The 13,125-nt window shown below is 33.7% G+C and overlaps 2 protein-coding genes across 2 annotated transcripts; both read left to right on the top strand.

Moving 5' to 3' along the window:
• The first annotated feature begins 1,678 nt into the window (after positions 1–1,678).
• LOC120579880 (zinc finger MYM-type protein 1-like) lies at positions 1,679–2,950 on the top strand. The gene has a single exon (XM_039832614.1). It carries the CDS (start codon positions 1,679–1,681, stop codon positions 2,948–2,950), a length of 1,272 nt encoding a protein of 423 aa, XP_039688548.1.
• An 82-nt stretch (positions 2,951–3,032) lies between these two features.
• On the top strand, positions 3,033–3,557 carry LOC120579879 (uncharacterized). Its single transcript, XM_039832613.1, has one exon. It carries the CDS (start codon positions 3,033–3,035, stop codon positions 3,555–3,557), a length of 525 nt encoding a protein of 174 aa, XP_039688547.1.
• Positions 3,558–13,125: the final 9,568 nt, after the last annotated feature.

The following is a 13,125-nucleotide window of genomic DNA, read 5'->3' as shown; positions in this document are numbered from 1 at the left end:
GAAAATATTATTAAGGTTATATATGAGAAACATACGCAACATAACCTCTAGCAAATGAGATATTAGCGCACAAGAAAATCAGACAACAATTGCAACATAACCTCCCTCACACTGATGTGGTGTTATACACATTTCAATCCTAACCAAAACGATGACACCTATGGATGAAACAAATTGGGCAGCCCGAAAAGCGAAACCAATTTGACTGTCAGAAGATTGTTAGGTCCAATGTACAAAGTCCTCGTAGTATTGGTGATACACCCTCTTCTCCATATGTTATATGTAGTGTGAATGGTGATGACATGATATTTTTGCATGTTTTTCAGTTATTTTAATTAGGTTTCAGCAGCAAAAATGAGGAGTATTAGAACTATTGTCTATGATTTCGGAACTTTTATAATATTTTCTATATTTGAGTGTGTAATTCTAGCTTTTCCAAAACATAGCAATTTTAGGGGTTTATTGAAGTAATTCAGGAAGAAATCATGAAAATCGGAAAATCAAGAACATCTGAAGAATTGTGAAGATTCAAGGAAACGAAAAATGAAGATTCAATAGGCCTCAGAAGACTTACAAATGGGATGAATTTTGTTCCCAAGTCCTTAGGCAAATTATTTAAAGACGGAGACCTAAAACGACGGAAAATCAGAGAATTTGGGCCCAGGAAGAGGAGTCGTTCATCTAGCACATGACCAATGTGCTTAGCACATGGGATAGGCATCCATGTGCCTAGGCATGGCTTTTGCCATACACCCATGCGCCGAGCACACTAAGCATGTGCCCCGTGCATATGAAAATACATGGTACAAGCGTTTTTTCCTGCTTTTATTTTGGGTAAAGCCCGCACTTTTAACTCAAACTCAGGTAGAAACTCTCATTATAAATACCAGCATTCCTCGTTCAGAACTGTGGCAGTTCAAGAGGAAGACAACTTTGGAGCTTCGGAAGAGCTTGTAACACCCCACTATTTAATTTTTAATTAGATTATAATTTGATATTTTTGTATGAATAAAGCACTTGCTATTATTTGAATTTTTTTTATGTGTATATGCAGGGGCGTCCCTGAGGGGGTGCAAACAGCTCAAACGAGCTGGGCCTCCCTCAAGGATGGGCCTCAAAAATATTTTTTATACCCACTATATATCCTCCAAATCCAATAAAAAAAATTATTTTTCCATTCCATCACAAAACAGAAGCAACGCGTCCTCTGTCTGCTCAGTGCTCACCACCGATTTCTTCCTCTGCTCTCATCACTCTCCACCGATTTCACTGATCAATCAACTGATTCACATAATCACATCATCAGGCTTTCCTTCTTCTTCTTCCTTCTTCACCAAATCAGTTTTTCCCTTTTCAAAACAACACTGTTTGGTAAGTAAATAAACTCTCTTTCATTAATTTGAATGATGAAATTGTTAAAATAGAGATTGATAGTAATAATTGATTTATGCATATTTACTGTTTTGGGAGTTTTTGTTAAAATTATTCAAATTTCAGTGTATAATTGAATTTATATATCATATATGTTGCTAATTACTAATTATGTTTTAATTTTATTTTATGGTTCAATCTCAACATTGTATGTCTAATGACATGGTTCAACTTCGACATTGCGGAATTGCTCAAGAACAGTGAAGAATTTCAATTTCTGGTTCTTTGTTTTTTTTAATCTTCATCTATGCCTCCTAAATTGGCTCCTCCTAGATTGCCGCCTAAGATTCGAAAGTTTGAGTCTGGCACTGAGAAGCGTAGGAAAAAGAAAAAAATTGCTGAGTTAATTGAATCCCAAACAGGAGCTCTTGATAAATTTATTGTAAAAGAAACACAAATTCCTATTGATGATAGTCCTGTTGATACTATTTCTGTTGATGTTATTCCTGTTGATGCTATTCTCGTTGATAATGTTGATGCTATGCCTATTCCTATTGATGACATTCATGTTGATGTTATTCCTATCGATGATAATGTTGTTGTGGATGTTGATGTTGAAAATCTGAATGATAATGAAGATGATAATCAAAATGTTGATAATGTTAATGACATTCACATTAGTGTAGATATATTTGATCCAAGAAATTGGGATTCTGTCGAGTCTAAAATGATTGAGTTGTTAGCTACAAAAGGCCCTATAAGAGATTTAAGTATCGTGAAGGGTTCTAGAGATAAATCTTCTAGACGCTTTACGGCTAATTTGTATACTAGAACTTTATCAAATGGAGAGAAGTGTGATAGAGATTGGCTTGTTTATTCAAAAGAGCTTGATAGATTATTTTGTTTTTGTTGTAAAGTTTTTAAAAGAGGGACTGGTAGAGGTCAATTAGCAAATGAGGGTTTTAGCGATTGGTCACATGTTTTTGTTAGACTTAAAGAGCATGAGGCAAGGTTGGAACACATTAAGAGCATGACTAATTGGTATGAGTTGCGTCAAAGGATGAATAGTTTTCAAATTATTGATAAAACAACTCAAAAATTGATTGAGAAAGAAAAGGATCATTGGAAAAGTGTTTTAAAAAGAATCATTGCAATAGTGAAATTCCTTGTTAAACATAATTTGGCCTTCCGTGGTTCTGTAGACAAATTGGATGAAGATGGCAATGGGAACTTTTTAGGCTTAATTGAAATGTTAAATGAATTTGATCCATGTGTCCAAGAACATGTTAGACGTGTTACTGTTGATAATCTTCATGTTCACTATCTTGGGCCTAGAATCCAAAATGAGTTAATACTTTTGCTTGCTTCTAAAATTAAAAATCAAATCATTGAAAGAATCAAACAAGCAAAATATTTCTCAGTGATACTTGATTGTACTCCTGATATTAGTCACCAAAAACAAATGTCTTTGATAATACGATATGTAGATGTTTCTTCAAATTCTGTTAGCATTGAGGAGTCTTTTTTAGGATTTTTGAATGTGAATGATACAACTGGGCAAGGGCTTTTTGAAAGATAATTTAAAAGGGTTGACTCCAAAATCATTGTCATCCACTCGTTGGGAGAGTCATGTAGAAAGTGTCAAAGCTATAAGAGCGGGAATGTCAGATATTATTGAAGCTTTACTTGAAGTGTCAAATAAGGATGATGATTCTAAAATAAGAAGTGAAGCTAAATCTTTAGCAACACATAAACTTAGTGATTTTGAGTTTATAGTATCTATAATTATATGGTTTGACATATTATCTGCAATTAATTTGGTTAGCAAGCTCTTACAGTCAAATGATATGCTTATTGATGTTGCTATGTCAAAAATAAAAGAATTAATTTCTTTTTTTAAGGAATATAGAAAAACTGGTTTTAAGAAGACCTTGGATGATGCTACAGAAGTTGCCATTGAATTGAATATTGACCCGGTATTTCCTCAAAGGCGCATAATTCGAAGAAAAATGCAGTTTGATGAGGATTTGAATACCCCGTCAGTTGAGCAATCTGAAGAAGAATTTTTTAGAGTTAATTACTTTCTTTGCCTTGTTGATCAAGCTATTGTATCTCATAATAAGAGATTTGAACAATTCCAACAATATGAAGCTGTTTTTGGTTTTTTGTTTACTTTGACAAGTTAAAATCATTGGATAATGCGACTTTGGAGTCTTGTTGTGGTAAATTTGAACAAGCATTGAAACATAACGAGGAATCTGATATTGATGGGAGAGAACTATATGTGGAGTTAAGGTCACTAAAAGATATCTTGCCTGAAGAAAAAATGGGAACTATTCAGATTTTAAGATTTTTGAAAGGCATGAGTTACTTTTCTAATACAATTGTTGCATATAGAATTTTATTGACTATTTCCGTGACAGTTGCCTCCGCAGAAAGAAGTTTTTCAAAGTTGAAGATGTTGAAGTCTTACATGCGGTCTACCATGCTACAAGAAAGACTTAATGGCTTAGCAATGATAGCAATTGAGAATCCTATGTTGCGAAATATACAATAAGAAGAGTTGATTGATGAATTTGCTTCAGTAAATGCGCGTAGGAAGTCTCGTTTTGGTGTGAATGAAGACTCGTTTTGAAGGTATTCGCCTAAACTCGTTTTATATTATTTATTATATTATTTATTTCTTATGTTTACGGACTTCATTTTTAATTTAAACAGGGCTGCGATTTTTTTGTTGTTGTTGTGACCGCTTGGTTGTTGTGCTGCTAGCTTTGTGCGCGTATGACTTTTGGTGGTTTTGTGCAGGTTTCATTTTCTGTCCTCTTGTTTTAGCCTTTTAGGATTATTATAATTAGTTCCTCTTGATTTTGGTGTTAGGTGGAGGTTCCTCATGTATACGGTAGTCATTTTCACAATTTCACCTCTGGGTGTACCGCATATATACGGCACCTTGTATTTATCTTTTAAAAAATATAAATAGAACATTGCTTTTTAAAAAAAATAAATTTTGATTTTAGCACTGACCTCTTTTCATTCCCAGAGCCGAGCCTCCGAATTCTCGAGGACGGCCCTGTGTATATGTGTGCCGGTAAGTGTTGTGTTGTTTTGTACCCATTAGATTAGTAGTAAGTGTGTGCCAATTACATTTTTATTTCTTGTAAATATCATTCTATTCTATTTTATTTATTTATTAAATAAATAATTATCTTTTGATATATTATTAATATTTTAGATTTTCTATTTTAATTATAAAAGTGTTAAAAATGAGTTAATGTGCTTTTTAGTACTTCTATCTACACCTTTATTTCATTGCCTTTTGTTACTGATACCCTCTTGGAATGGACCAAACTCAATTTCAATCATTCCAGTGAATCTATGCGTGCACAAAACTAGCAGACTCCCTTTCATTTATTTGTTTGATAGTATAAAACATATTATTTTTCTCCTACCGACGACGGAAACCGCTTGTATATCTTTTTTATTAAAGGTTGTTTGGTCAAGCAATATCATACCCTAATTTTAACCTAATATTTCCCTCCATCATCCAAGCATTAAATTCTTCTTAGTGTTTTTCCTAATCATCACTCTAGGTGTTAGGTACCAGAGTAACAGAATATTATCACGCAACTAAAATAAGAGACGAGAAAAGAGGAACTGAACACACAATATTTTACGCGGAAACCCCTCAACAAATAAGGGGAAAAAACTACGGGGAAAAAGTAGATAACTTTCACTAAGTGGAAGACAATTACAAGACTTCTCTCTAAATACAAGGAGAGACAAATTACCCTCTCTCTTGAAATAGGAGAATACTAACACTAGGAGAAACCTCACAGGAGAAACTATATTTCCTCTCTATATTTTTCCTCTCACTCTCAACAAGCTCTAATTCTTGTTGTTGTGTTACTACTTGATGTGATGAGATGAGATGTGATGAGATTGTGCAAATGAACTTGCTATTTATAGGAGAGGTAAACCTTAATTCCTTACATGCAACAAGCCACTTGTCTTCCATGCAAACTTCAAGAGTGCAACTTGTCACTTGCATCTCATGCATCTTGCAACATGTCAATGCATGCAACCATCCACTTTGCCACCATGCATTACATGAGAAGTGCAACTTGCCTTTCATGCACCATGAACATGTGTCTTGCTACAAAAGTGGCTTTACCAATCACAATATTGGATTTGGATCATCATTTGGGCCAATTCCATTCTTGGACTTGGATCATAACTTGAGCCCATATCATTCACAGTAGGTTCATTGCTACCTTCTTAACATGTGACTTGATGCACTAATCTTATCTTAATAAATATAAGCTGCATCGTAAATGTAAGGGAAGTTGAAAATATCCTTGGTAGCTTCTCCTTTGCGCGGCTGAAGACTTATCTGATGCATATTTCCAAATCCTATCAACACCATTGTATATTTATTATTTCAGCACATTGGAATTGATCAATTTGAATGATACACATGCCTCAAGGTCTTATCTAGAATTTACAGAGCTTGCTGTTCTTTTCCACATTGTATATTTACCAAGAATTTACAGAGCTTGCTGTTCTTTTCCACATTGTATATTTACCAAGAATTTACAGAGCTTGCTATTCTTTTCCTCTTTGTTCCTTTTTTTTTTTGAACAAGCCAAAATGAAATTATATTACCAAAATAATAGCAATCTCTTAGCATAAGGTGTGCCTAAAAGACCACTACCAATATACAAAGAAACAATATCAAGAGGAAACAACCTCCAGTGGTTAGGCGCCAACGCCCAAACAAGTCATAGGACTTGACCACCACATCTGAGTTCAAAAAATAAAAGTGACATTTTTAGCTTTCACCCACGATAACAACTTAATTCAACGCTTCATCGTAATATCTCCGTTCTCCACATTATTCTCTCCTTTTCTTCTCACCTATCCCATTTTCCCTTATCCTTCCACCCTATTTTTCTACTGTTTCTTCTTTACCCTTGCGTTGAGTTTTGATCGATGGAAATTGTCCCTTTTTAAATCCGCGAAGTAGTTTAGGAATCTGCTGGGAGGTATTATTCTTACATTCACTGTTCCAATTAGTTTTTTTTTTATGGGTGCTGCTAACCGGTGCCCCCGGGGCACTGGTTAAGAAGTAATAAATGAATAGATTACATTTATTTTACCTTAATTAAAGTCATAAATAAGTCAATTAATTAAAATAAAAGAGAGTTGTATTTAATACTATATCAAATCTCCTTTCCTTTATTTTTCTTGTGATTTTAGTTTCGGTAATTTTTTTCACGTGGATTTTACTTCCTTATCCTATTAAAAATATGATTTCCTTTCCTTTAAATAAGTCAACTAATTAAAATAAAAGAGAGCTGTATTATTTTCATTTCTTAACAATTAATTTGTTTTCATGTGGATTTTACTCAAATGAATTTTCTTTTTTCCGTAAATTTTATATGAATCATTTTTTTTTTCTTTCGAACCTCCGTGAATTTTTTGAGTCGTTTAAAAAAAAAAAGGATTCAATGCTTGTATCACAAAATAGGAAATTTGACAACATATTGAATGCACATTTTCCTTATTTTAATTAGTTGATTTATTTCTCACTTTAATAGAGGTAAAACAAGTGGGATTGATTCATTGATTGCATGTTCATTTATTACTCCTTAACAACATTGCCCTTTTTTTTTTTATTTTAAATTTGTTTTCTTAATAACCTTCAAATATCTTCCCACATAGAAACACAATATAATCCGCTTCTAATTAAGACTTCTACTCACTCATTACCCAGGATTGAAATCGTCATGCCAAGCCGTCTTGAAATCGTGTCACTGAAGAGGAGAACACCCATGAGAAATGGGTTATCATCAAGATTACACTCTATAGATTGTCTCTATTGGGTCTGTTTGTACAACAATTTTGTATGACTATCAAAGAAGAAATTTGTTTCTTTGTATTTTAGTCTAACTTTCGACCAATTTAAAATAAAAGTCTGTGTCAATTTTTTTTTATATTACTATCAAAAAGAAATTTGTTTCTTCATATTGTTTTTCTTTTGAGTTTGGTCTAATTTTGTTCTTAAATATGACTATAAGTTAAGGTGCCATTTAATTTAGGAAAGGAGAGTTCTTTCCCACCATGGGAAAGTTGATCATATCCATTAGATTAAATGAGGAATATATTCCTATCATACTCTCTCAACCACTAGATTATTTTTTTATATTATCTTTCACACTCTCTCTTTCATGTCCCCTCACACCCATACCACCACCACTAAATCATAAATTCAACAACCACTTTGACCACCACTGCACCACCACACACCATCATGGCTGCTGCCGGAAAACTTGTTAGCGTACGATTTTTAAAATAGGAAGACCAAAACATCATTTTCTTTTTAAATAGAAAGACCAAAAATGCATTTAAACCTTACTTTTTTAACATTTTTTCTTTTCTTTTCTTTTTTATGCTTTCAGGAACCCATTTGTTTTTTTATAAAAAAAAAAAACTGAAGAAAAATAATATAATTCAAAATTATATAATACAATCATTTTACCTGGAGAGAAACAGATTAATTGGATAAAAAAAAACACGATCACAAACAGGTATAGTTTATGCGATGGTGGTTGGAATTCGAACAACAAGATAATTATGCATCCCTCTAAAATAAACTATGAACAAAATAATATTGCATCCCTCTAAAAAAAATATAATATTGCATCGTTAGGTTAATTTAGATTCTTTATAGGAAAATTTGCAGGTACCCTTGAGTTTTGATTAAAATGATGGTGCCATTTAATTTGGGAAAGGAGAGTTCTTTCCGGCAGCAACCATGGTGGTGTGTGGTGGTGCAGTGGTGGTGTGTGGTGGTGCAGTGGTGGTCAAAGTGGTTGTTGAATTTGTGATTTAGTGGTGGTGGTATGGGTGTGTGGGGACATGAAAGAGAGAGTGTGAAAGATAGTATAAAAAAATAATCTAGTGGTTGAGAGAGTATGATAGAAATATGTTCCTCATTTAATCTAATGGACATGATCAACTTTCCTATGGTGGGAAAGAACTCTCCTTTCCCAAATTAAATGGCACCATCAGTTAAACATGTTGTGGTACAAAATCAATCATCATGTGGACAGTGCAGTAGACATTAGAAAATTGAAGGTTTTGAGAAGAGGATAAATTGAAGTTAGAGATTAAGATCCTTTACATTTACAGAAAGAGCAGTAAAAAAGATCTTTTATATTGTGTCACTATCAAATTTCCTTTACCACTTTCCCATAGAACTTCCAATTGTAGAAACCATGAAGAGTTAATTTTATAAACTATTTGTAATTGTGTTTAATAGAATCTTTGTAATCGATTAAAATAGCTCTTTAGAAATATTTGATAGCACTCCAGGCATTTGAACCCGGTTGCATATGGTTTTCCCATTATGCCACACAAGTTTTGGTTGAATTAATTCCGCTTTTAAAATATATATTCAAGACACTAATTTTCATTAATTCCACCTTATCAGCACCTTTAAAACCGCCCTCCACTTCTTATCCCAATTTTTCCACGAAATTAAATAGTTATTTTAGCTCAAAAGACCCGTGCGCCGCACGGGTCATCAATCTAGTTTCTCCTAATGGAGTAGTAAACCTGCAGGTTTGCCCTAATTCTATCCTTTGCAACTCTTCCAATTTGTACTGCAACTTCAGAAGCAGAAAAAACCTACTTTATGAAAATGGATGCATAAATGACAATGTTACCCTTATCTCTAGGATGTAGTTAACTGCCGAGGAAATCCTAGGTAGTTAACTGCCGAGGAAAACAATTATGCAGACAGTGGGTTTTGCATAAATCTAAAGCAATTCCAAGCCATTTTTCGGCCAGTTTTTACCTGTAATTAAACCAGAGCATTTTCAAAGGCAATATAAATCATACAACATTGAAACTCGGTCATAAACAAGAAAAATACATATCTTTTACAATTGTCCATAATTAAATTAAACCGACATTAGGTTCAAATTACACAAACGTTTGAAATTCATCAAAACGTTACAATGTGTCCATAATTAAACAACTCATTACATATCATTAGATTAAATCCCTACTTACATTCAACGCAATTGCATATGGAACGAACATACATATATAATATATTATCTTCCACCATATTCCGAAACATAAATCCGACGTCGCAATCGCCGCGAATAAGCCAAGACATATAGCTTGTCGTTTTCCATGTGTATTCGTCTCTATCTTCTCCTAGGTCTATGCATGAAATTTGACCAAACAAGTGACGTGTATATTGATTTTCACCAAGATGCTCAAAATAATGAAGTAAATAAAATAGTCACAAGGAAGGGGGGTTTGAATTGTGACCCTTTAAAAATTATCCTGAAACTTAAAAGTAATTCTCAAGTTGTTTACTTGGAATAATTAAGTTAACTTTCTGACTTCAGAACGTTCTGAAGTTCATAAACAAAAACTATTTAATAAAGTAAATGTGTAAGTGTGTGTTGTGTATACTGTAATTAAAGAGTATAGAGAAGAATGAAAGAGCACACAAAGAATTATAGTGGTTCACCCAATGTGGGCTAGTCCACTCCTCACAATCTTGTGAGAGTTTCCATTATGATGCTTGAGATAACCTCTCAAGTCCTGCACCTTACAATCTTTGTTCACCTGAACAATTACAACTCTGTATTCTCTAAGCCTCAGCAGGCTTGCACCTTCTTGCTAAGTTAACCACTTAGACTTTTATAACCTTTGCTCAAACTAACACTTTAGTACCCCTAGAGCTAGATGAGACTTTGTTACAATTTGTATGGAGGTTGAATGTTTGTGAATCAAACAGAAGAGGAAGAAGAAGAAAGAAGTTATCTTTAAGAGAGAGAGATAACAAGGAGTATTGATGTGCACTAAGGAAACAAGAGCCTTAGAGATTGATCAATTTCAATTGCAAGAGCTTCAAACAAAATCAAGTTGTTTTCTTGTATGCTTTGCAATGGTGCAAGTTTTGCTAAGGCCATGATCTCTATTTATAGAGTCTTTGGACTCATATAGCCGCTGTAGGGTGTCCAATGGTGTTATGCCATGTGTCCTGGGTCCCACAAGCTTTTAGGGGACTCAATGCAGTCCCCAAGGTAGAATATTTCTTCCTCAAAAACCCTCACTCTCTGATCTCTACTAACTTGAGCGTCGGAGTGCCTGCAGGTACCCACCCCCCATCCGCTCCAAGAAGCATTCTGACGTCACAACCACCGTCACAACCACCACATTCACGACACCGGCAGTCACATTGTGATCAGGTACGATCAAGAACGAAAGTGAATTAGAACAATTGGATGGTTTTGAAATTGAGAATGGTATCATGATGACGACGGACTATCACAACCGTATGGTCACTACAAGGTCATTTGGCTATGCAAAAAAGGTCAGGGTAGAAAGATGCTGAGAAAAAAATATTGCTAGTTTTCTTTAATGTTTAACAACCAGAACAACATGTTAACCGGTTAAAGGAACAATAAGAATGGGTGTTGTGGGAAACATTTAAAATGGGTACTGTGGGAAACATTTAAGATGGACAAAGAAAGTATGTGACGTTTAATTTGGGAAAGGGAAGTTGTTTTCCACCATGGGAAAGCTAATTTTGACCGTTAGATTAAATAGAGAACATATTTTTATCATAGACACTCAACACCAGATTTTTTTTTCCACACTCACCACTCAACAACAACATGCACTGCTATTTCAACTCTCTTTCTGACCACCACTGCACACCACTAGGCTGCTGCCGGAAAACTCAAAGTTCCAAGTTTTATATGGGTGTTGTTCTAGAAAATAACAAATTGAATTGGCTTTGTTCCAATATCATTTAATTTCACAAATTTCTTAAAACGAGGAACACAAACAGATTCACCACTCAATCTGCCATGGATCTTCACCATTCTTGGTAGTCACTTTATAATACTGCAAACGAGACAATAGAGGTGAATCAGTGATGATGTTTTTGTGTTTGTTGTGGAGACATAGATGTGGGGTCAAATTCTCAAAAATCAAGTTCCAGCATGTGCCATCACTCTGTTCCTCTTATATTCATCCTGGAATTGTTGAAGCATGCAAGCGTCACCAGATTCGGGAAGGAGAGAAAGAAAAGAGAGTTGGGGCAGCTGCAAGTGGTGGGTCAATATGGAAAAAAATCTGGTGTTGAGTGTCTATGATAAAAGTATGTTATCTAGTTTATCTAATGGTCAAAATTAGTTCCCTTCCCCAAATTAAACGCCATCAGAAAGTATATGTAAAGAAGTTTTAGCGTGACTTTGATTTGTTAAAATATAGAGGACATGACAGAACAATAAAAATTGTGCAGTGTTTGATCCAAAAGATAACAATGGAACAGAACAAAAACAGTACCGGAGCACCGGACAAGTCTCCCGAAATTTGTAACCCGCTTAATTGGAGGACAAGTTTTTGTCCGCTGGACAGGAGAGCAAAAGACAACGTAGCCCCTATGATTATCACTTTCTGTAAGCAGCAGAATATTTTAATTTTAATTTTAGCTTTGCTTTGACATTGCTTTTCCAATTTTGTTTATCACATTTTTCATTTAAAATTTTTTAATTGCCACTTTGTTGGTTGCACAACACAAGAAAATATAAGCCCAGGTCCAATATATAATTATAATATTTTTGTATAATACATTAACACCATTAGTTTATTCGTACATTTGATTAAATAACTACTTTTTAATCCATAATATGATAATGGATTTCCGATAAATAAAAAAATAATTTTAAGTTTGAAAATTTTGATATTCTATAACTAATATTAATTCCATTGAAATATTACACTGTGAGGGATATCATAGTAATTTTAGCATTCTTTATCTTGTGTTGTGCATCAACTATCAAACAATGTACAAGACAATAAATTGTGTTGTGACTCAACTAGTTGTCCAGTCCTGTTTTATCTATCATGTCCTTTATTGCGAATCAAACTAGAAACAACCAAGAAAGTATATATAAAGAACATACAAACCTGTTAGCATAATATAAATCATCCCATTCTGATGTTCTCCAAATCATATATATAGAAGTCACATATTTGCTAACAATTGCACAATAGACTTTCTGCCTCATAAATGTTTTTTTAAGCCAATCTTTGGATTCCTCTTAATGTAAAAGATTGATTTTCAAAACCATGCACAAATAGCAACTTTAACCTGTTATGTTTGTCTCTCTCTCTTGATGGTGAGATCTTCCTCAGCGACCTTTAAAGTTAATAAAATAATTCACATAAATATCTATTCCCACAAATACATTTTGACCATTTTCACAAAATAGTTCAAAATGCTAAGTTAAACTATTTCTATCAAAATTTTTACAGTGTCCTTTGTTTATACAACATTTATCACATCTTTAGTGAACTTGTATAAATTTGGTGACAATATTTTTCTAAAATTAATCAATGCATTCAAGCACTCAAAACAATTAACATAAATTTTCAGAAGTCAAACTTCGAGTTTGATTCTGACATCTTTTGATAAATTGACTAACGTAAGAGAAATGTACCCATAAATTTGGGACACTATGTTTCAAATCATCTGAACACTATGTTTAACAAAGTTGATCCATTAATTCAAGTCAAAGACAAAGGATGGAATCAACTTCTTGGTAAATAATTGTTGGGTAAAATCATTTGGAAACAAACGATTTTTTTAAAAGGAATAAACATATTTGAGATTGTCACCAACAATTGGTACCCAATAATATCCAAATAAGTCTCTATTTA

Source organism: Medicago truncatula, chromosome 4 (assembly GCF_003473485.1).
Source record: "Medicago truncatula cultivar Jemalong A17 chromosome 4, MtrunA17r5.0-ANR, whole genome shotgun sequence".
In the NCBI taxonomy this organism is placed as follows: domain Eukaryota; kingdom Viridiplantae; phylum Streptophyta; class Magnoliopsida; order Fabales; family Fabaceae; genus Medicago; species Medicago truncatula.
Note: the sequence above shows the minus strand (reverse complement) of the source record. Positions and strands in the feature narration are given on the sequence as shown.

Bases quoted from the DNA above. Each gene is read 5' to 3' on its own strand.
- LOC120579880 (XM_039832614.1), top strand. From the start codon at position 1,679: ATGCCTCCTAAATTGGCTCCTCCTAGATTGCCGCCTAAGATTCGAAAG.
- LOC120579879 (XM_039832613.1), top strand. From the start codon at position 3,033: ATGTCAGATATTATTGAAGCTTTACTTGAAGTGTCAAATAAGGATGAT.